We start from the raw sequence: 23300 nt of genomic DNA on the forward strand, positions 1-23300 counted from the left end.
AGTGTATGTGATGTTTAGCATCACAAAAAAAGGCTTTTGACCTCCTTCCCAAAAGAGAAATGGAATCCATTTCCCACTGGATCACCTTGGATCCGGTGGCAAGATCTGAACTGCTGGGCCTCCTATGAGGCACTTCGAATGTTCCATCATCATGGCCCACCAGGGTGGCAGAACCTCATCTGGGACATTAAGGTTGGAAAAAAAAGAAATAGGTCAAGTTCTTTTTACTTGGGTAATGAAAATTTTGGCTTTCTTTCATGCAGATATGTTTTCTAAAAGAAAGGATCTGTACTCGATCTTTGACAAACCATGCTAAATAGTAAAAAGACTTGAAGTTTATCCATGGCTTTTGATACCAATCTCCCCATGTAATCCAACCAAAAGAAGACAAAGAACCAACACCAAAGAATGCCACCGACACCCATTGACACTGCAAACAGCATTCAAGTATCTTACACGAGAAACACTTGGGAACAGCCTTTGCCTTTGCCATCACACATGTGGAAACCTTCTTACAATGACTATTGGTTACTAAGAAACAGAAAGGAGTTGGCATGGATTTAGTTCAGTTAATAGGGCTTGACAACATAATTTGCAATCACAGGACTTATAGGGACCAACGCTGCAGTCAATGGAGTCCCACATGCAGAGCAGCTGAGGATCTGGCCCAAAGGTTGCAGCTGCAATTCCCCAAACAGATACCATTCCAAAACAATCAGTGTCTTGATGTTTGAAGTGTATTCTCTTCTGAAATAATAAATCAGCATACTTGACTCAGTGTGTTGGCCTTGACTTGGATCGCAGCAAATTCATGGGGATTTGCCACTGACCTGTGCAATCATTTACACATCCCAACCCTGAATCTGTTGCCATAGTCATATTGTGTATTCTCCTTTGCCCCAATTTTTGTCAGATTTTTTTGTACATATTTGCTTAAATGTCAATTTAAAGAAAAAAACCTAATTTTTCTTGAGTAACCTCATATTCACTTGTGATACCTCAGGCCCAACCCTGGAGCTTTGCCTACTGCATGAGATTCAGTAAGTTAACCTGAGGACCTGATTCTGCAAAACAGCAGTATATGAATAGAAATTGGTGGGAGTAACTCACAATGCATAAAACGTTTGGAGAATAAGGGCTGGGAATCATAAGTGAAACCAACAAGTCTGTTTTCAGTGTCTAACATAAAAGAAATCCAAAAGCAGGAAAACATGAACAGTGAACAATTAAAAAACTGTAAATATTCTAGTAGGCTGGGATGCTCATTAGAAGAGTGTAATTAAAATGTTGAAAGCAAAGATAATTTTCAACCTAGAAGAAGATTGTTTGGCATACTGTGGATGTCACTTTTTAAAACTATTCCCACATAAAATTTAATTCCCTTTGAAAGTAATAAATCAAAACATCTAATAAATGTTTATGAGATTATAATTGTAAAAACAATTATCTTACAGATTATGTGAGATGGGTAAAGGTGGAAAAATTGCATTGACAAAGCAACATTTTGACAGGTTTGCACTTCTGAGATGATCAGCAAAGAATAAAGATCAATAAAAGCTTGAACACTGACCATGACTCAGTCAGCCATCTCTTCTTATTAGATTACAGGGTGTTGGGGGTAAAAGCCTCCTGTAGTGTCCTGGCAGCCAGAAAACCAGTCAAGGCTGAAACTGTTCTGTTCCTACAGCCTTGTAAAGTTACCACCCTCAAGCAGTCTGTCTAGTTGGAAGCGGGTGCAACCTCCTGGCAGTGACCCAGAAATTTCTTATTTATCTGCACAAGATGTTTTGTACTTTCATTGGAAAAGATAAAAGATAGTTACTCTTCAGGAGCAATTAAGAAGTTCCTGAGCAGCTATAAAATCTGCTACAGAAATGAAGAATAGCTTTTTTCAATGTATATGAGAAAATTTTCCCACCATTTGCATCAAATGCAAATACCTTGACATAAGTAGGTGGAAAATAACTGGGACAAAAGAGTCAAAAGCAATAATGTAGGAAATCATTCAACAGGTTGGCCTAGCAATGCAACAGCACAAATGTGCTCCAGAAAGATGTGGTGCAGGTGGGAGATCCTACCTGCATCTCAGAGGAGGTGACAGATCACAGCTGGCTCCACAGATAAGGAGGAGGAGGGTGCAGAGGAAGAGGTCAATGAACAAAATCAGAGCCTCAGACTTCAGTGCTGAGACTTTGATTAAAGGAAGCTGCTAAGCACTGGTGCTGCTTTAGTAACTAAACAGAATGGAAGTGTGTGCTTAAAGGGAATCTTTATGTGCTTTGCTGAACTCAGTCCTGGAGTAGCACATGTTGAATGTATTTCTCCACAGAGAAATGGCAATTCTGTATTCACTGAATGTGAAATAATTTTTTCTGGACAATTCCTTCCTCTTGGAGCAGCTTGCAAGTCCTGAATCTGGCTTTCCCTCCCTTTGCCTGATGAGGATGTGTGATTTCTCAGGTTTCTCAGAAGCACAATACAGAAACTCTGGAACAAAGACTAATTCAAACACCAAGCTGTATATACATTAATGTTTAACAAGAGAGGGGAAAGTCTTAACTCTGACCAAAGCTCTTGTATCCTATACTGGATACTGTTGCTGGCAGGGAATCAGTAAAAATATTCAGAGGGGAGTGCTCTTTCATTTAGCTGAGATACCCTGATTATAACATGAATCATCTGCAACATGCAACATGCATCACTGAGCTCTCAAAGAGCTCAAAGATGGTGCTGAAATCAGACTTCTCTCCCACTGGAAAAGACTGTGTGATTTTGTTTCTTATTTAAAATCAGCAGCACTGGTAGCTTTCAAAATGAGAAACACAACTTCTTCATTCTGAATTTCAGACAGAGGCAATGGCTGGCATCTGGGCAACTGAATAAGAAGCAGACAGAATATCACATTTGAATTGAGTTGGGTTTTGTTTTGTGTTTCTTATGTGTTTACTAGAGCAGATGAGTCCAATGCTATCCAAGAAGAAGAGCTATTACTACCACTCTTTAAGTCTCCTCAAGCAGTTAAGAGAACCTCCACTCCACTAAAATGCTGCTGAGGGTTACTCACCCATCCCCTTGGTGTGGTTGAAGTCGCCTTTCACCACTTTACAGGTTTTGCCATCACCACTGCAGATTCCACAGCGATCCTCTTTGGCAGCTGAGCCAATGATTCCATCGCAGCCAATTTTCTAATGACAACAACCAGAGGTCCCCATTATTTTGTTTGCAAGGTTAAAGTATCTCTAAACATTGAGGTGAAAACTAAGGTAGACATCTGACTGAAAACCTGAATGGGAAGAGAACACTGTGAATCAGGGGAGCACTCGTTTGGAATGGTGTTGATTTTTTTTTTCAGTAACCCCCTTCTCTAACACTAAGAGCATGAACTTTGATTCAGAAGATTTAACTGAAGAGAGTTTCACAAACACTAGTTATTCCAGATATTATCACAGATTTCATACTAACCCACTTTAACTTCCTTCAAACACAACAGATTAAAACAATGTTTCATGTTTGTATAGCAATTTCCATCTGAGGAGCTCAAAGACATCCCAGAGAAATGGACCACTACTGTGATAATTAGTTTAGAGAAGAGAAAAATGTGATTTCCTTAAATGAAAATTAACTCAAGTAACCTGAATCCTGGTCATAGCCCTTCACTACACAAAAATTCAGAGTGCTGTTACAAGCTCCAGTGTGCTGCTCACTGAATGAGCTCTGCTTCGGATTGAGATCTTAACAGGGAGTGTAACATTCAGTTCTGAATACACTTTTGCAATACCTTTAAAAAGACCTCATTAATCAGATGGCTCAAGATACCTGCAATGCAAAAGTAGTTCAATGAAAGCCGGTCAAGTTCATATTTGGCCAATCCGTACCATAAGATTGCTTACACAATTATGAAATTTTCCATATGCTTGCACTGTATTAAGCTTAGACATTCAATTGTAAAAAAAAAACCCAAACCCTAACACTTTCACCTAGAGCTTCACTTTAAATGGTATTTTCATAATTTTCTATACCTACCTAAACTTTTTTGAATAACAATCTGCAGCCTTGCTTCCACAGACAGGTATTACTACAATAATCACAGTGTTCTCCCTGTAGCTATAGAGACTGTGATGGTAATGTTCCTTATTCACAAACCATTTACAGGTTATGATGGTGAAGATTGCACATTTGTAGATCTTGAGGTTGATAAGACTTGCTGTCATTAGTCTCTACGTAAATTGTTTTCTGTCCATGTAAGACCCTCAAAGTAATCAGCAATTCACTCTTACAACATAAATTTCTACTGAAACAAGAGTTGCCATTATGCAAGTTATTAGCAGAGCTTCTACTATCAAAAATAAGTTAAAGATTTATTCTCTGTAGATAAACAGCTTCTTGGCAAATGAGTTAGCAGGACTGTCACTAATAATACTTATTTGAATAAGGCTGTTGGGTCTCTCCCTTCCTTGCCTTACAATAAAGCCAGAGGAAAGTTGGCGAGATATCTTAGGGAATGATCAAAACAACAACCATTTTGAAAAATAGTGTAAGCAGGGAAATATTAAGAGAACTTGGGCTGTTTATCTAAGACTGTCTGCATGTAAGCAATGTAATTTGGACCTGAACTCAAATGTTCCTCTTGTTTCAGAAGACACTGGCCACTGCTGAAGTCCAGATGTATTACAGGGACCAAAGATTGCCAGCGTTCAGATGTGTTCCAATGCAGTGTTTGTCTGGGTAAATCATTAGAGACAGACACATGCTGAGAAAGGATGATCATCCTAAACACATACAAGGGAAATGCTGCTTATTAACTAGAACAGCATGTGAGTTGGTGGACAAGAACTACAGGAAAAAACCTATATAAATGGGAGTTAAAGGAAGGTAGGAAGAAGACCATGGAGTTTCTGGCAGTTGCAGTTCTCAAGTCGAAACTTCACACCCCTGTCCAACAAATAATTTTGGGATATTGAATGTGATTCTGCCCCCAAAACAGAAGGATGTCCCAGCAATTCTCCTTCCAGGAAAATAAATATGATTTATTAATGGGGTTGCTGAAAGGCAGCTGGAAATATATGCCTGCCTGCCACCCTGCTGAGATACTGGAAAGGCTGCATTTAATTTAAGACTCTAGTGCTATCTTTTATGGTACTGCATTGTTATTAGCACTATGCGAGCACACAAATGAATAAAGGGAATATAATGAGTCTTGAACCACACTTATTCCCAGTGCTACGCAAGGAGTCTGTAGGACTATAACAGAGGCAGGCAAAGAATGGGGAGTTAGCAATCACATGCTTTGCATTTACGCTGTAGTTTCCCAGATAATGTAAACCAGTGCAAGCCAGTAAAGCCTCTGAAAGAGTAAGTCCCCCCCTCTTCTGACACTGGGGCTCAAGACAAGGCATTTCCTCCCACATTTACTGGGTCACTGACACACTTTGACTTGAGAGACCCTCTCTGAAGGCATGGAAAGAGCACCCACTGATTCCACAAATATACCTCCCAAAACCTTCACTGTTTTTTACCTTTCATCTTCACCCTAATTCCCTGTGAGTGGAGGAACCGGGAATAGCCCTTGCAGCCTTCCCTTCAATGGCACCATCCCTCCCATTGACAGGACAGACTTTCCTTTCAGTCCAGGGCTTGAGGATTAAAGCCCCCATCAGATTTGGGCCAGGAAATGGCTTCTTACACAGGAAAATCTTTAAGAGAACAAAACAGTTTTCTTTCTTGGCTTCAAGATGAAAATTGGTGCATTCTTGCTACTTTATGAGGGAAAAATACCTTGGAAGCACTTTACTCTTGTCAACATAAACATTAGAGCCCATTTCTCCCTCCCTAAGCCTTACAATCATTTCCAAAGTAAAAGCGTATTTAATAACAGTACATAATGAAACAGCTTTTGTTAAGATTTGACAATGGATTCCAAAAGCTGCAAAGTCATTTAGAAACACATTACAGTGACCACCTTGGTCACTTAGATCCTTTGAAACCTCCCCACATTGAAAATACTGCCATTCTTCAAACAAGTGCAAAGGGGAAGAGACAGAGCTGGAAGGGCGAGGAAGCAAAACACAGTGAGCATTACCCTTCCTTGGAGGAAAGTATCAGCCAGCAGTCCTTGGACTGTTAATTGGGAGATATGTCCAGCTTTCTCCAAGGTGAGAAAGCTCCTGAGATTCCAGCACTGGGGACCAGAGGCTTATGCCTGAACCCCACCAGACCAGGGGGAAGATTTATGGAATCTGCACATCATCAGCTACTTGCTGACATTATGCTGTATACTACTGTCAATTGTTAAAATAGATAGAGCTGTCCTCAACCTGCAGAAATCTTTCCAAAAAGTGAGGGCTTAATTAACTGTATGCAAAGGGAAAATCCCAAATTTTACTGCTGAAAAGTCATGTTTTCATAGTGAAGAAACAATCCTTTAAAACCCAAATAGTTCAAGGGATTTATTTGATCTTTACCACCTCTAACTTGTTTTGCGCTGCTTCCTGTACAGTCAGCACACCAAGGTAAGGTGATTTTTTTAATTAAGAAGCACAAAGGCAGAAAGGGGAAGCTTTACATTCTGAAGAAAGACAGACCTTGTAAATAACATGCTGTGTGTTTTCTGACCCAAGAGTTATCCTGCAGGTGAGCAGACTGAGTTCATGGACCAGTCCATCCAGCAACAGCTGGATACTTTCAGTTCCATCAGTCTTGAATGGACTGGTAAGAAGGGAAGCAGTTTTGTATTCTTACCAAGATGATCAACTAAGGAGTCAGCAGGGCACTTGGAGCTCGTCTGTGTTCAGAAGGAAGAATAAAAAGTAAAAAGCCAGCCTGCTGTAACCACCATCTGTTCAGTAGTCTGTGGGAGCATTTGCCACTGTCAGCCCTGTTCTTGGACTCTTGGAGCTTCCCTGCACCATCCAACATGGACTTGGACAATAATATCCACAACTTTGGCAAAGGTACTGATGTTGACACCACCCAGGAGTTCCACCTCCTGCCTGTACTAGCTGTTGAAAGCCTGCAGTGCTGCAGTACTGCTATTCACAGCATCAATTGGACAAAGAGGAAGCAGATTTTAACCAAAGCCAGTCCTTTACCCATATTAAAACATCGAAATGCTGGCAAGAAACTTAAAGATAGTCTTTTGGGGCTTCAAGTCCTCAGCATGGACAGTCACAACTATATCCACAGGTTTCTTAATGATCTTCAACCCAGGCAGTCTCCTACTCTGACACCATGTTTTGGAACTATTCATTGACCTTTAAATTGGCAGGTAACTGCATATTTGCTGAGCCAAGGCCTGAAATTCATTCTCTCTGAGCTGATATCTCAGTCCACCCTTCCTTCTCTCCCTCCCTCTTCTTCTCATTTTTATAATTAAACATCTGAAAATACTGCTTGTTGGGTGGTATTTCCAGCTTCAGTCATTGCTGGCTCTAGCAGAGGAAAACTCTTCTGAATATACATCATTTGGATTCTTCTGTGTGAACTATTTTCTGTATTGCTTCGGTATTTTTTAATGATATTTTTATTTGTGTTTTCAATGGCTGTGTAAGACCTCAATTGATACAGCCTGCGTGAGTATGTTTTGCTACATAAACACAATTATTTTTGTTATATACACCCACCCTGTGTAAGAAATGACATTGTAGGCTCACAAAAATGTAATGCTTCCCATATGCTGAACTAACTAGCTGTCTCAATGGATCAAATATAAATATTGATGCAACATGTGCCATTTTACAGATTAATCATGTACAGAGCATGCTGGTTATGACAGACTCATCTACACTGCCAATTTTTTGTCCATAATATCCAGTGTCCATTGATACCTCCAGGGAGGGACCACATGAAACAGGAATGTACATATGTGAGCAACTGACATTCAGATCTGAGGGTAAGAGAATTCTTATTTCTTTGTTTTAAACACAACTGCACTTGTGGAGGATTATAGGTGTTTGTCAGGACTTGTACAGAGGGGTGAGCCTAGATCCCTAATCAAGCAGTTCATCTGTAAGTTACTTCTATTTCTGTTCCACAACAAATTTTGTGTGATGCATTGAAGTCCATGCAAATATCCTCTTGTCATTTCCCAAGCCTTCAGATTTTACCTGAATCAGAGCAGCTCTGCTGGAACAGGAGATATGCACTGCCTGTTTTAAATGAGCATTATCTTATCTGCATTAGATATGCAATTACACTTGCCCATTGACTTTGTGTTTAGATCCCTTAGCAGTTCATGGGGTTGCTAGATACAATTATTCTTGATAACCACTTTTTCATATATAGAGTGTGAAGGTTATGTGTCAAAACCACTGTGTTCTGGCAGCAGAGCAGGCTATATGAGCGAACATGCAAGTAATACAAAACCTTTTCCCATCCCAGGAACTCCTTTGCCTCTGTTCTTTGTTCACTTTCTGTAGCTACCCCTTTCTGATCCTTCCAAACCAGCTTCATCTGATTTGACACCTTTGACCTGATTCCACCCTGCCTCTGCCCTGGTTTGTAGAAATGCCAACAGGCTGCAGATACCAGAGGATTTTATATCAAATGCCTATTCTTTAAAAGAGGCATCTATCATGTCGGTTCTGGATTTAAAGATAATATTTATTTATTGGTATATGATATATCTGTAGCCTCCCTTCCGGTCAATTCTTGGCTGCTCAAGCCACACACAAAATCTAAAGCCTCCAAGGTAGATAACACAATGAATTGTCTATTATATGCTCTCTGTGGGTTAACATAGAAGAAAAATAGGGGGAAACAGCAGGATTTTTTTTTTCATTTGCCACTGTAAAGTACACTAAAAAAGTAGTAAGATATCAACAAAGTCTTGTTTCTTGTCTCTATGCCTTACTCACCAAAAGCCCCAATACTCTTTTTAGGCCTCAGATTACAGAAAATGCTACAGACCCAGAAATTGAAAAAAAAGGCAATTATACAACAGGTTGCTGTAGTTCAAACAATCTTTCTGGATTTTGTGCACATACACTAAATAATTTATCAAAGTACAGTGCTAAGCCAAGCTGTTCTATGGAGACAAGCTACCCAGTCTGGAACATCTTGTACCACAGTTTGTAATGCAGGAATATGAATAATACATGGAAAATACTCAAGTGATGATGCAAAGCCAGAACTGCATGCATCAATCAAATGCAAAAATTGGGTACTGATTACTCAGAAAAGTGTTTGCCAGCAACAGGTCCAGTAGACAACTGCAATTTATCCTCTGCCACCTGTAGTCCTCTCCTGACACTCTGCCTATCCAATTAGCAAAAACTATTTCTGAAAATGTGTCAGTTTTCAAATTTGTGCTCTCCTTTCATACAGTATGACAATTGCTTTTGGAAGTCATTCTATAATATTTTTATTGTTCCAGGACAGCCTAATGTGTGGCTTGTCATCATTGAGTGTACTGGGGATTCACCAGCAAGTTAAAAGTAGGCATGACATGACAAAACATTCATAAGAAAACTGTAGATAGAGCCAAAACCTCCTCACCTCTTAAATTGTTAAATCACGGCAAAGACTGCCCTTGATCTCTAGCCTGGTTCCGCTATACAGGAGGTCTGTCTTTTCAAAGAGACCTTAGATTACCTGCTGAAGTACAACCTGTAGCCCCCACTGGAAAGTTCTCATGCTATCATGAGTCTCAGACTAATCCTCCTTTGAGAAAAGCCAGCACAAAGTCATGTGCATCATAACAGTCGGCTGAGCAGCTTGTCTTCTCCCCACACCACTGCTGTATGACATGTGACACCTTTTTTAGCTCTACTTCTGCCAGCAGTTTTCTATTAACATTAGCAGCACAAACAGAGTAAAGAACTGTAAGAGGTTAGAAAGTGCACTGCTTCCATGAATGTTGACTCATGAAATACACACTGAACAGTCTTGAGGAAGAACAAAACCCTTGGGGAATCTTCTCTTTGAAAGCCACTTGTCACTTGAAGAGAAATATGAGAAGATAAAAGCAATCTGAGTTGCAGGTTGCACTGCCCTACTCCATGACCGCTATGTTCATGCTAGAGAAAGCAAACAGTAGAAGCAGGTGAGGGACAGGCTGCAAAGACTAGATGGGCACTCACCCTCCTCCTCCTCAGATGCATCAGACTGCTCTTGTTCTCCAGCTTGCTATGGATATTTTGTCTCTGAAAAATCTCAGGAGAAAAGAAATTCTCCTTGCTAGGAGACTATGTGCATTTCAAGAAGAAAAGGTCAAAGACCTATATACACATTGAACAAGGCATCTAGTTTGCTCAGAAGATGGTAAGGATAAGTGCGTTTGTCATTACTCTACAATGTTTCTTCTAAAGGCATAACTTTATAAAACTCCCTTCAATTTTTGAGACCAACTCCTGAAGCTCTTAAATAGCTTTCATTTCATCCTCATTCTGGCAAAATTCTATCACTATCAAGAATGAAATGTTCAGCATCAAAAACAACTCTAATAAACAAGGACAGGACATGATTGAATGAAGGCCTTATGATTTGTCTCAAAGGCAAGGAGTAAGATTAAAAAAGTCTAGGTGACTCATGAACCCCTATGCTAAATTTAGGGCTGACTTTCCTCTCTGGTGCTTCTATGCATGACCGAAGTGTTAACCAGGTTTATTTACTCCAGCTGCCTTCAGGTGTAAGTGATAAATACAGGGATGCTGCTGCTTATGAAGATTTTGCTTCAGGGATAGTGAGGCTGACACCAAAAGGCTTCATTCACACTGTTTAGACTGGAGCTCAGCTCACGGCTTTTTAAAATGAAACTAGCAAGTTCACAAAGTACAAGTGAAGGAAAACTCTCCTCCCGTAGTGTCCAAATGCAGTTAGGATATTTTTTCCTGCTTGCCTTCTCACCCCCCCCCCCCCCCACTTGCAAGAACAGCTTTTTTCTTTGCCATATTCATCTACATTCATTCACCATGGAACAATGATGCATGAGTTTCATTTAAGAGCATCTACTGCTGAAGGGGAAAGAGCTATTACATTTTCTTGACTAGATGTTCACAGGCAATGGTTACTGCTAATTTGTCTGTTACACTGGCAATGTGTCATTCCTGCCTTTGAGAGACTTGAACTAGAAGGAATACACAAGAAAATAAATAACAGTAATACCACCCTCTGATTTCAGCACTTATTCTCTTCTCCAGGCCCCCTGCAATGCTTGTTGCCAGGCTTTGTCTACACTGGGTAAAGGAATAAGGAGAAGAGTAATTAAATAAATATGCCAATTAAATTGGTTTAATAGGCAGCTAGTTAGACAAGTATCTGCGGCAAATGGGGTACACTGACACATATGGCAATTCTCAGCGCTAAACTGCATATAAGGCAGAAGAGTATTATAAATGAGTTCACAAGGCTTTCAAATCTGCTCGGCTTGAATTGATCATTTTGCATTTTCTCTCAGCCACATGCAAATGGACTGAATGTTCTGCAGCTGTCATCACCTCTTTACATAGTTAAAGGCAGTTGCACCCAACTTAGAGTGCAATTTGCTTTTCATGATGTACCTCCAAAGCTCTGTGCTCATAAAGGTTTTCATTTGGAGGGGAGCTGGCTACTGCCTCTCACTGGAAGAAGAAAACGTACATTGCCATAATGTCTGATGTACCATTTGTGGCTGATCTGAATGTTTGGAGCACTAAAGCTGGCCAGCCCAGTGTAATGGTCAACAGCAGACAGCTGGAGATGCACAGCTGGCCTTACTATAAAAGTTTATTAATGGATTTTTTAGGTTTTTTTCAGATACAGCTGAAAACAGGGAAAAATTAAGTAACTTGGGATGCACCATGAACCTGACTCTATGCAAGGCACTTTGTATTAAAGAGCATAAAAAGAATCAAACTCATGCTGGCTCTCTAGCAACCTGCTGTTTAGATTCTTCATCTGAATAAATTAGAAGGACTGCATTAAAAACGCCTCTTCAGCAGCATTTGGCAGGAAACAGTGGGAAGTGTCTCCTGCAGCAGTGCAAAATTCAATCCGGACAAAGATTTTTCACTTATCTCGTCACATTGCTATTAGTAAAGCTGCATTATGCCCCCAAAACCTCTCTTATACCCAGGTGAATATTGATTGTGTTCATCTATCTCCCTGCCTGGAAGGCTCAAAGCAATAAAAATTGGTAGTTCTTAATCACCACTCACCGAAAACAGAAATAATGCCAAATTTGGTGTGTCTTGTGCCCCCAGGGCAAACCAGCATATCTCCACTGAAGTTAGTGGAAGTAAAGGGTGATGCTAGAAAGCTGTTCTGATGGATACAACAGGCTGGTTAATACTGAAAAGAGGGACTCCTAGCATATGATACAAATCTAGATGAGGATAAACTTAGAGGAAGAACTGCCAGGAAGAATCCAGCACTGGCAAGGTTGCATAGCCAACTAAAGTGTCTTTCATATCACTAACGTGTATGCAGCAAATTTTGAACACATGCTACATGATTAGGAGAGAGAAAAACCACTAAGTGTCTGTCTGCCCTGACATAGTGTCTGTGGCAAATGACTTGAATCCAACTGCAACTCCAATCCAATTGCTAGGAGCACCCATTCCAAATGACTTCCTGTAATTTATGATCTTTAAATAGACACTTTCTTCTCTCCCTTCCCTTGTCCAAACCTTAAATCTCCAGTTAGTAGGGGTCTACACAACTCCACTAAGTTTTCAAGGAATCTGAAATAGCAGCTCTAAGAGATGGCCTCCCTAAGCATTCAATGTACTGCGTTATGAACTGTCTCACTGCCCAGCAAACCATGAACAGTTGTGTAACAAAGATCTCCCACACCTAATTTTGGTTCCATATGTAATTTGGCTAGAGAAGTAATCATCATTGCAATGGTATAGGCCATCACACCTTTACTCCAGGAAAAGGGAATCAAATCCAAAGACTCTTGAACAGTCATCTGCATTTCCATTCTCTACTTGTCTGATCAGAGACAGAAGGAAACAAGCATGTTCAGGGTTTGGCCAGTCCATCCAGGGACAGCCAAGGGGACATTAACTGTCCCACTGCAGTACAGCAGAAGGAAGCCTACCCTACATTCTCTCTGGTTTGCTCTTTATGTGACCCAAGCAAGACAATGCAGATGAGAGGCAGAAGAAAACTGGCTTGGGCTGTGCTCTGGGCTGCAGGATCTGCTCCTTTAAACCTGTATTCTTTATTGTGTAGAGCTTTAAAACCTAGTTTGTGGGAGGAAGGGAACCTTTTCTTACTGCAAGGGAAACAGGCCTTTCAAACTGTTTTGATGGGCCCCTACAGTAACTCACCTTGGCATTACATAGCAATACAGCCAACAAAAATCACACAGGGGAAGCTACTGGCTCATGCAGCTGCAGAAGCCAAGGAGCAACTGGTATTGAAAAGCTTCTTCAATATTTCTAGGCAGGAACCAGGTAAACCTGAAAAGCATTATGATGCTGGCAATGTAACTTCTGTAACAGGCTAGTGACAATTTGTAATCCAGTTTGCAGCATCACTGTTTTTTTCAGTGATTCCTCTATTAGCCAAAACGGAGCAGTTAAGCAAGCCAGATTTCCACTCCCATCTGCTCCCCTCACAGAAGTCCCTTCCCACCCAAGCCATGTGATGACTACACACATGCAAATGTGATCATTGAACATTCCCAGCTGTTCAGTAATAATCTCATACCTCGGGCATTTATCATAGTTCTTAGACCAAGACACAGGGCTGTGGAGCGCTTGTAATGGATCTTATAAAATAGGGTTGCCCTTTCACCTCAGAGACAGCCTCCCAGCCACCCACATGGATGCGTGTTCTTCTAGGATACATACAGCTGCCCCAGACTACACATAACACTAGAAATAAAACAAGAGAAAGTCACTCCACCTGGCACTTGCCGTGTACACAGAGGTCGGTCTCGTAAGGCCCACATGGAGTACCATCGAGGACTCTGTCTGCCACCAGCATGGGGGAATCCTTTCCCAATGGAGAGCAGAAGAGCTCACATGGTTTATCTGGGAAAAGAAATACAAAAGCAACTGCCTTTAGGAACAGGACAAACAAGTGTTTGAGGCAATGGTGATGCAGTCTCTACATTAATTGATTTGGAAAGGTATCTGTTGATATTCTCATCTTTAAAGGAACATGAACCTTTCAATTTAAGGCCTGTCATTTCCCCATTTTAAAATATCAATATTCAAAGGGTTACATTGATGAGATTTTTTAAGACACAGAAAACCATTTAGTCAGTACGCTTCTACGTACCTGTTTTTGGACAGAATATGTTCATTACAGGGAAGATTCAGCAGCCTGATATGAATGACCAAGTCACTGTGTGAGCATCTCAGACTAAATTCAGGCTAGTGTCGTGGTTTAACCCCAGTCAGCAACTAAGCACCACGCAGCTGCTCACTCACTCCCCCGCCACCCAGTGGGATGGGGGAGAAAATTGGAAAAGAAGTAAAACGCGTGGGTTGAGAAAAGAATGGTTTAATAGAACAGAAAAGAAGAAACTAATAATGATAATGATAACACTAATAAAATGACAACAGCAATAATAAAAGGATTGGAATGTACAAATGATGCACAGTGCAATTGCTCACCACCCGCTGATTGACACCCAGTTAGTCCCGGAGCGGTGATTCCCTGCCCCCACTTCCCAGTTCCTATACTAGATGGGACATCCCATGGTATGGAATACCCTGTTGGCCAGTTTGGATCAGGTGCCCTGGCTGTGTCCTGTGCCAACTTCTTGTGCCCCTCCAGCTTTCTCGCTGGCTGGGCATGAGAAGCTGAAAAATCCTTGACTTTAGTCTAAACACTACTTAGCAACAACTGAAAACGTCAGTGTTACCAACATTTTTCACATACTGAACTCAAAACATAGCACCATACCAGCTATTAGGAAGACAGTTAACTCTATCCCAGCTGAAACTAGGACACTACAGCCAGTGATTTTAGAAGAGCAGGTTCTCCAGTCCATTTCTACACTTGATGGACTGACTTTTTGCATCAGTTTGCCAGTAAGAACACTTGTATACATAAATTTAAAGCATTCTTGCATACATGTTACCTGCTATTTCCTTAAACTGATATTTGTGGTCCTATCAATATTTCTGTCAGTAACTATGCTGCTAGAATATCTAGAGAAAGAACCTCCAAACTGATTTGAAATGCATCAGTAAAGTTGCATTTTTCATCCATGTTAATGGCAACTGTTATATTATATATTTAGACCTCACTTTAGAAAAGCTACTATTGTGTTTAACTAGAGGAGTTAGGTAAAAAAGCTTTTTCAAATATTTGTATTATTAACTGGCAGCATACAGCGGACAGGGTTTGCTGACTGCATTTGCCATATGTTTAAGTAACAGATATTTAGGCAATGTAATGTTTTTCCTTTGGAGCTGACTCTGCTACTCATGGACTTGATCCAAGGAAGAACCCATAGACATTCAAATGGAAACATGTTTTGTTCTGGATAGTCAAGTAACTCCGCTCATCAGATGAAAGAGAGAAGGCTTGCCAATACATTAAGCTAAGTGGCTAAACTTTTCTAAGTTTCCAGTGCAATCAAAAACCTGCAGTCAGCTCCCACCTGACTAATACATGTAAGTAGAGTTCAAGCACAGTGGAGATTAGCTCGAGGTTGATTTGGATCTGTGTCTATTTAAATGCTTCTGGGTGTCATGCTTTGATATGCTGGAAAAAGGTACTCGAGAACATTGCATGGGTGCTCTAACACGCTTCAAGAAACAGTGATATTGAGATGTGAAGCTGAGCTGCCCTCTGTCCATCTGTCTTGCTTGACAGAGGAACTACAGGCATTTTCTGTGGATGTTCAAACTCCCTGCCATGTGTCTGATGCAAAGCAAATTCACAGAGGCTGGATTTTTATTTCATTTGCAGAATGAACAGAGGAGCTGGGAAAGCTGTTGAAAGTGCAGCTTGTGCAGGAAACTGCTAGTCTGCCTGCCTCTGGACAGCCTCTCTTTCTGCAGCTGTGAGATCTGCAACAGGGCAAGAGAGGTTTCTAATTTGCATTCATGGAAACTGGGGCAACATGGCTCAGGTGAGTGAGGCTTTGCTAGACAGTAGGAACAATGTTAGCTACTATCTTTTAGCAATAGCTTGTTCAGTCTTCAGGTGGCCAAAAAATGGCATATTCCCTTTCTGTGGCCGAATGAAGTTCCCACTGCAATATGCTACTAATTCTAGCAGCACTGATCAGAGAAGATCACTGAATCACCTGGGTTTTTTTCTTTTCTCTCCTGTTTACAGATCCCTCAGCAACCCATAGTTCATGATAGGAAATGGAGAAAGGAGTAAAACAGCTCACTCCTGGAAAAAACTGGGAGAGTTTTCTGTGACTGAAATTAGTCAGGGAATTAGCTCTGCAGTATACATTCATGCAGCGAAACTACCTGGGGAGCCGGGAAGAGGGGAACAACAAGCAAAACTAGCCTGTCTCCTGGGGCATCTGAAGGAATTGTGCTCTTGGAGGGTCTGCTATGGGAACTGAAATGCTGTCTGTACGCTTGTCCTGGTGTCAGACCAAATTTGTCAGTGCTAGCACAGGAAAGGGCTTATCCAGTGTCTGGTCTTCTGGTATCAGTTCCAACACCACCCTCCCCTGTTCAAGCATGTCTTCAAGATGACCAAATGAAACTAGCCTTATCTGTTTTTCAGCAGAGTGCAGTGAAAGATGTTTGTTCCTGCAGAAAGGACATTATTATGATCCTTTTTCATATCCCCCCAACATCTGGTTGAATAGCAGATGAACAGCAAGATCCAGCAAAGGAAGCATTAAAAGAATGTAGGTAGGATAGGCAATCATACTGAAATGCCCAGAATTAACACATCCAAAATGTCCCAGGGAATCCTTCTTTTTTTCAGTTCCAAATTATTTTGAACTTTCTAATGTTTAAATTTCCATTCCCAAATACCTGCGTGTTCAGACTGGGAATCAAGTTAAGGCACTTCTCCCCCAGCATTACAAAAAGATGAGTGAAGAACTGACAGCTCTATCTTTGTTAAGAATGCTAAAAGGATAGCAGGGCAGCACCAAGAACAACTAATTGTACTTAGTCTTTCAGCTCGAGCTAAGGGGAACATACTGTAGCCTTCCCACCAACAAATGGGAGTATTGCAGATGAAATCAAGATGGGTTGGGAAGCTGCAGTGAAAGAACAGAAAGGAATTACAGAGGAAGATGAAAAAACTTACCATCAACGATGACAGCTGTCAGGAGGCTTTTCTTTTTGTTGGTGTATCTGTCATGGGCCTGGCACTGTTGGTCCCTGAAGCTTGGCACACCTTTAGGGCAGGGCAAGTTCTCACACACAGTGTGCTCCACACTGGCTCCCCGGCAGTTCTTCCCGCCTGGCCCCGGGCTGTCGCAGGTAAGACAAACCAGGGTCAGCAGGAACAGCACAGCTTCTTACAGGCACACCTTCACCTAATTTTCCCTGTCCAAGGCAACTCTTGAAATAGCAGGAAGGATCCTTCCTCTCAGATGTTCCTTGCTGGAGGGCAAATCCTGCTCTCAGTGGCTCTGACAGAAAATTATTCAAGTTCCATTCTGGATCTATAATTGGCTTATTATAACAGATGCTCTGGAGTACTCCAGAAGCATGTTCTTTTGTAGTAACCTACACACAGATCAATAAACAGGAGCTGCTTACACATTGCACACCTCAGATAAGAGGTAATCCAAAATGCTACTCACCTGTGAGCACTAAGCAGCCTTCTTAGAAGATACAGAGTGTTTAACTGTTTGTATTCTGGTCACAAACCAAGGGATGTGACTAATTTTGCACTGCTGATCTAAATTTCTTCTTTGACTTCAATAGCAATTCATTCCTGTCCTAGCCTGTTTTCAGATGGAGCAGGTAAATGACTGAGAAAGAGTGAAGAGAATGTGTGTATGTGTACCAGGAGTTTCAGAACAGGACTTGAAGTAAGGCACTCCCAAACTTTGGGTTCTACTGTGACATCAGGCCTGAGCTCTAACTAACTCTTCCTGTGACCTGGGACAAGTTCCTTAACTGATGGTGACTTGTGAGGGTTAGGCTTTGGAAGGTGCGCTGAGCATGACACCTAAAGTCTAAGTATTATTTATATTTGCACAGTCAGGCAGTTCAGAAGATAATCTGTGGTTCCATCACAAATACCAAAGTTAAGTATTTACATTCTTAATGGGGAACCTAGAGGCACCAAGGTTATGTTACTGTGCTCAGGATCACACCAAATACCCAAGGCAGAGGCAGGCAACCCAAAATATTTCACCTTTCTCTTCTCACCATTTGCTTTGACCCTGCTTCAAACACTCTTAACAATGGAGAGACAGCAAACATCTCTTCAGCACATGTCCTCTAAGGTTCTGCCTTCAGCAGTTTGAAAAGAAAATAACATAGAAGTAGCTATAACCTGTGCCATAAGTAGGGTGTCCAGAAACAAATCTGTGCAGCAGATAAACTCCATCCATGAAAACCATGCCATTTTACACATTTGTTTTTTAAACATGCAGGAAAGGCCACTAATCCAACATCAGGATTAAGCACCTGCAAAATCTATTTATTCTTATTTATGATTCCCTAAAGAAGGAAAACTCAAACTCTCAACAATAGCCTATATTTTCTTTGCAAAACAAAACACAAACAAAAAACCCAAGTAAGCAAAAGACTTAGCCATCCTAACAGATAATTTCTTTTGCTACTTGCTCATATTCTCCTGAATTTGTCACACACCTATCTCCCCAGCTGTAATCAGCAAAGACGGATAAAGTAATGTTCTTACCTTTCTTTAACAGATGGCTATAAAAAGCAACTCCAGCCAAATTCCAGATTTTAGCAGTATGACAGTTCATTCCAAAAGCTTCTTGCCCCCTCCCTCCCAGAAGACCAATGAACATCAGGCTATATCACTCAGCTAATTAGAAACCAAGGCCCTCACTGTATATCATTTATCTGTGTAAGTGGTCCTAGCAAGAGTTGCCCTGTTCATTTACACACTGGCTGCAGGACTGGGTCTTTGATTTCCTGGCTGTTCTGGACTTGATCAATTCAGCATTTGGTGCAACAGAAACGTGATTCTGCACAGAAAAGCTTTACACCGAATTTCAGCCTAGATCAAATTTTTACAGTAGCTCCATTAATCCCAGAGTGTTTTGGGTTTGGTTTTTTTTTAATGGAAATGCTGATCTCCAATGACACTGTAACATCACAGAGAGTCACCAGAAGAACAGTGAGAACAAAACAGAAGAACAAAAGCCTGCTTGCACTGCTAACACCTCTTTTCTGCCATGGATACGTGCAAGGCAGCAGATGTGCTGAGGCTAACCCAGAAATCTTTCGGGAGGATTCTGTCTGCTGCATTAGACTGGATGAGACAGACACTCAGTCCAGATGACTAGAAGCATGACACAGGCTTCTTTGCACATGAACCCTGCACTTACATAAAGACTTTAGATACAGGAACTTTGGTTTCAGCACCATCTCTGGTTACAACAAAAGAGATGTAGTCATTGAACGTAAGTGACTCTGTGCGTGTTTGCATGTATATGCACAGGAAAATGAAGGGAAAAAAAAAAAAAAAAAAGAAAGCAGTCAGAATACCCAAAGAGTAACAGAGCACTCTCTTGAGAGCAGGGTATCAAGCTGATGGCCATGGAACAGGAGACACAGCAGGACTACTATTTACTGTGTTCATCAGCAGTTGCTTTGGCTTTAATCTTGAGATGTCATTAACTTGTGAGGGACTTTCTATGAGTTTGCCAATGCAGACTGGAAGCAAGCAGCTCTCACTGTTGGTAATAATGGTCACTGGCAATACCAAAGTAATAGCCAAATCCATTAGGAGACAGAGACTTCCTGAGCACCCACCACTCCCAGTCAGTGGGAGCTGCAAGAACATAGTGCCTTTTGGCCTGCTCTCCTCTGCTCAGCTCTTCAGCAGCGTGAGTTGTCTTGCCTTTGTAATTAAGGAGTAAAGTGAACTGCCTCCTCCTGATGTAGTTTCTCCCAAATTTAAAGAGTTGGATGCACTCATCTCATCAGCCACAAAACAACACAGCATCCCACAGATCTGGGGGATGTTTCTACTCCCAGTAATCCAGCAAAAACCAATATACCCAACAAGATCTTCCTGCCTCAGCTCCCCTCTGTCCAACAGCATCATACTTTATTTCACAGTATGTTGTTGCTTTCTGCTAAACTAATTCTAGTAAAACACTAGTAGAATATACAGCATCTATTCAAGGGGTTCAGGAACAACCAGATAAACGGACATGGACAGGCAGTCAGAGAAATGGACAAGACATAGCTCTGCCATGCCGATTATGTTCTGCTCTGTTACTGTTTGGGTAGGGAATGCGGAATTATTGACTAATCTTTTACTTAACTACCTATGTAATAGTATTTCAGTATTACAGGCCTATTGGCACATTTAAACAGGATACTGAGGGTTTTCATCATGCAAGATGAAGAAAACCAATGACAGTCACTCTCTCTGGTCTCCCACAGTTACCTAGCACTTGTTCATACACCTTTCTTTTCCTGCTTCACTCCATTTTTGCAGCTTCATCTTTGTGTCCCTTCCACCTCTCCAAATGCTGAGGCCAAGATTTTGGGCATCATCTCTATCACATTCTGCCAAAGAATCCAAAGGAAAAGATCCTTGTAATCCCAGGTCCCAAGCCCAGTATAATATGGGCTCTAGCACTGCCTGGGATTTCCAATAAACAGTATAATTCAATCAATGACACATGCCTGAAACAGTGACCGTGCGAGATCTCCTGGTAGACAACTTCACGGCCATCTTCCACTGTATTTATGCCAAGAGAATACACCCACTAATGGAACTGAAGAAATCAAAGCCCATTTATACTACTGTGACCCTTTTACATGACAAGAGGGGACTGGAGAAGGGGTGGAGATCTCATTCTGGTGTTCTGTTTAAGCCAGTGGTTTTCTCTTCAATCCCACTGTATAACAATAGTCCAAAGCCTAGACAAGAACACGATGCAGTACAACTCAAAAGTCTACATGTGCAAACTGGCTCATGACACACTGCCTTACAATCATTTGGAGGCAATGCATGCAAATACTCAGAGAAATTATAGAGAGAAAAAAACAAAGTCAAACAGTGAAGCAACTGGTTTAAAAATACTGATAGTCCCACAGGCTCAAAAGTCAGCTGGCAGGAATAGAGACCTCAGTTAAAAAAAAAAAATCCCAAGACCAAATATATATAAAATAAAAGATAAATCCCTTAGCCAATATTTTTGGACAGTGAATAAACCAGCTGCAGAAGTGGACTGATGCCAGGTATTTGAAGTAAAAGAAGATCACGTGTGCATTCCCAGCCAAGAATGTATATGAGCAAGAGAATTTTAAAATCAGTGTGCAATCTTGGAGGGAGCATTTCCTGTAATTTAAGGAATGATGATGAATGGATTTAGGTTTGGTCAGCACTGTGGTTAAAGAGACTTTTTGTAGCTGACAGCAAAGAAATCAGCTCAGTTCCTTGTTCAGGGAAATGAGCTGGTAAAAATCAAGCCTTGACATTATAGACATGCAATTGCAGTTCAGCATTATTTAATGAGAGGAATAAACAAAAATATCCCTTTCACATGAATACAGCTCAGCAGCAGCCACTGTGTGCCTATCCATCATCAGTCTTCAAAGTGACTATGTTGCTAGCCAGAATTTCAGCCCCTATTTTAAAAGTTTCCTGTGCTTTGTGGTGAAAACCTTAAAATATGAATAAAGTTAGAGATACAAAACTTGGAGGGCTGCTCTCAAGATTGTGAACACCCTCACTCATCTCAGAAGCTATAATGCACACAAACAGGGGTGGTCAGTTAAATGACCACCATGGTAACCTGTTCAGGCCTCCCATAAGAAGAAAAGACTTCCAGATGTGCTTCAATTGATCTGAAGGATGAAGGATGGCACATGGGAGATGATAACACTTACATTTCTTCCTGAATCAGAAAAAAATCCAAGCCCACGCAGAGATCATAGGCTTATTTGTAGTCACTGTGCAGGAGCTAAACAGCACCCACTGCACTCTCTGTGCAGAACTTTCCTTTTCATATGCAGCACATCTTGATGTACAGTATATCTCAAGGTGCTTTACCAACACAGCTATATGACACTAGGACCACTGTCAGCCACTCTTTCACTTCCCAAGCCCAGAGCCAGCACTCCCTGCAAAACTGATCTCTAAGACATACTGGCTCAGTTTGGTCTGTAGATCAAGATCAACTCCTCCTCATTGACTGCAGTGCTGGAGAGGAAATACAGTATCATTTTTTTCTGCCAAACTGCACGTTTTTAATTCAATTGTATCTATGTTTGAATTGTTGCACTGGGGCACTTCCAACAGTAACCCTTCAAGCCACTTCCACAGAACCTACTTCACTCCGAGTCACTCCAGGATTTTGACCCGGTCCTTGCTGCTTGTGAATATGAAACCTCTCATGTCCTACATGCAAAAAGAAATCAGCATGATGTTAAGACTTACGGGGGATTGTCGCATTTCCGCTGTCTGAACCGCACTCCTGTGCCACATGTCCGGCTGCACATACTCCACTGACTCCACATGCTCCAGTCTCCATCAACGTGCTCAGGGATGGGAGTTTTACTGACACACTCCCCAGCTCGGCACCACTGAAATGCAATTGTGTTAGCACAGGCTGGAAAGAAGCCCTGATCTTGCAAACATTCCTGCACAGGTGGACTTAAAAGGATGCCTGAGAGATTACAACAAGCCCATGTTTAAGTTTCTAGAGATTCAAGGCTTCAGTGAGGTGGAGGTGGGAGGAGGTGAAAGGGACAAGTGAAACATAGAAATTTAAGTGTCACCCTCAACAAACCCCTGAAGGAAGTTCTCTCATTAAAAAAAATAGTCACAGAATTGAGCCCCTTGCTTTATAAAGCAGATAATAATCTAAGTGCTAAGAGTTAAAGCCACACTCTTCACAGAAACTGAGTCCAAGAAATTATAGCCCAAAGCAATGTCTTCATCAGCAGTATTCCCAGTATGTACAAAATAATTGAGGTATTTTGGACCTAACTTGGCTAAAACCCCAAACAACCTTTGATTCTAATAGGTTGCCCTGGCTCCTGACCAAGAAGCAAACTTGGCCTATTCTGCTCTGTCCAGGATATGATACAGTAAGCACTGCTAAGAAGTCTTACAAAAGAATCACCAGGACTCCTGTAGTTAGAAAAACATATATCTAAAAATACTCTGTCTCAGGTTCCTTGTCATGCTTTCCAGGACCCAGCTTTTCCTGTCATTGTTTATCTTTATTTGGAAGCAAAGAAAAGGTCTCTCATCTTTGATTTTAG

At 41.2% G+C, this 23300-nt stretch overlaps 1 protein-coding gene across 1 annotated transcript in view; it reads right to left on the reverse strand.

The window, feature by feature from the left end:
• The window catches only part of ADAMTS17 (ADAM metallopeptidase with thrombospondin type 1 motif, 17), a 183254-nt gene that overhangs the window by 57693 nt on the left and 102261 nt on the right, over nucleotides 1-23300 (reverse strand). The window contains exons 10-14 of the mRNA XM_010572039.1: nucleotides 22471-22616; nucleotides 17170-17336; nucleotides 13831-13958; nucleotides 3065-3185; nucleotides 457-531 (exon numbers count right to left, since the gene is read on the reverse strand). Coding sequence (XP_010570341.1) covers nucleotides 457-531; nucleotides 3065-3185; nucleotides 13831-13958; nucleotides 17170-17336; nucleotides 22471-22616 — 637 coding nt within the window. The remainder of the gene's footprint in view (nucleotides 1-456; nucleotides 532-3064; nucleotides 3186-13830; nucleotides 13959-17169; nucleotides 17337-22470; nucleotides 22617-23300) is intronic.

This window comes from Haliaeetus leucocephalus, unplaced genomic scaffold, assembly GCF_000737465.1.
Source record: "Haliaeetus leucocephalus isolate CR32 unplaced genomic scaffold, Haliaeetus_leucocephalus-4.0 Scaffold339, whole genome shotgun sequence".
Classification (NCBI taxonomy): domain Eukaryota; kingdom Metazoa; phylum Chordata; class Aves; order Accipitriformes; family Accipitridae; genus Haliaeetus; species Haliaeetus leucocephalus.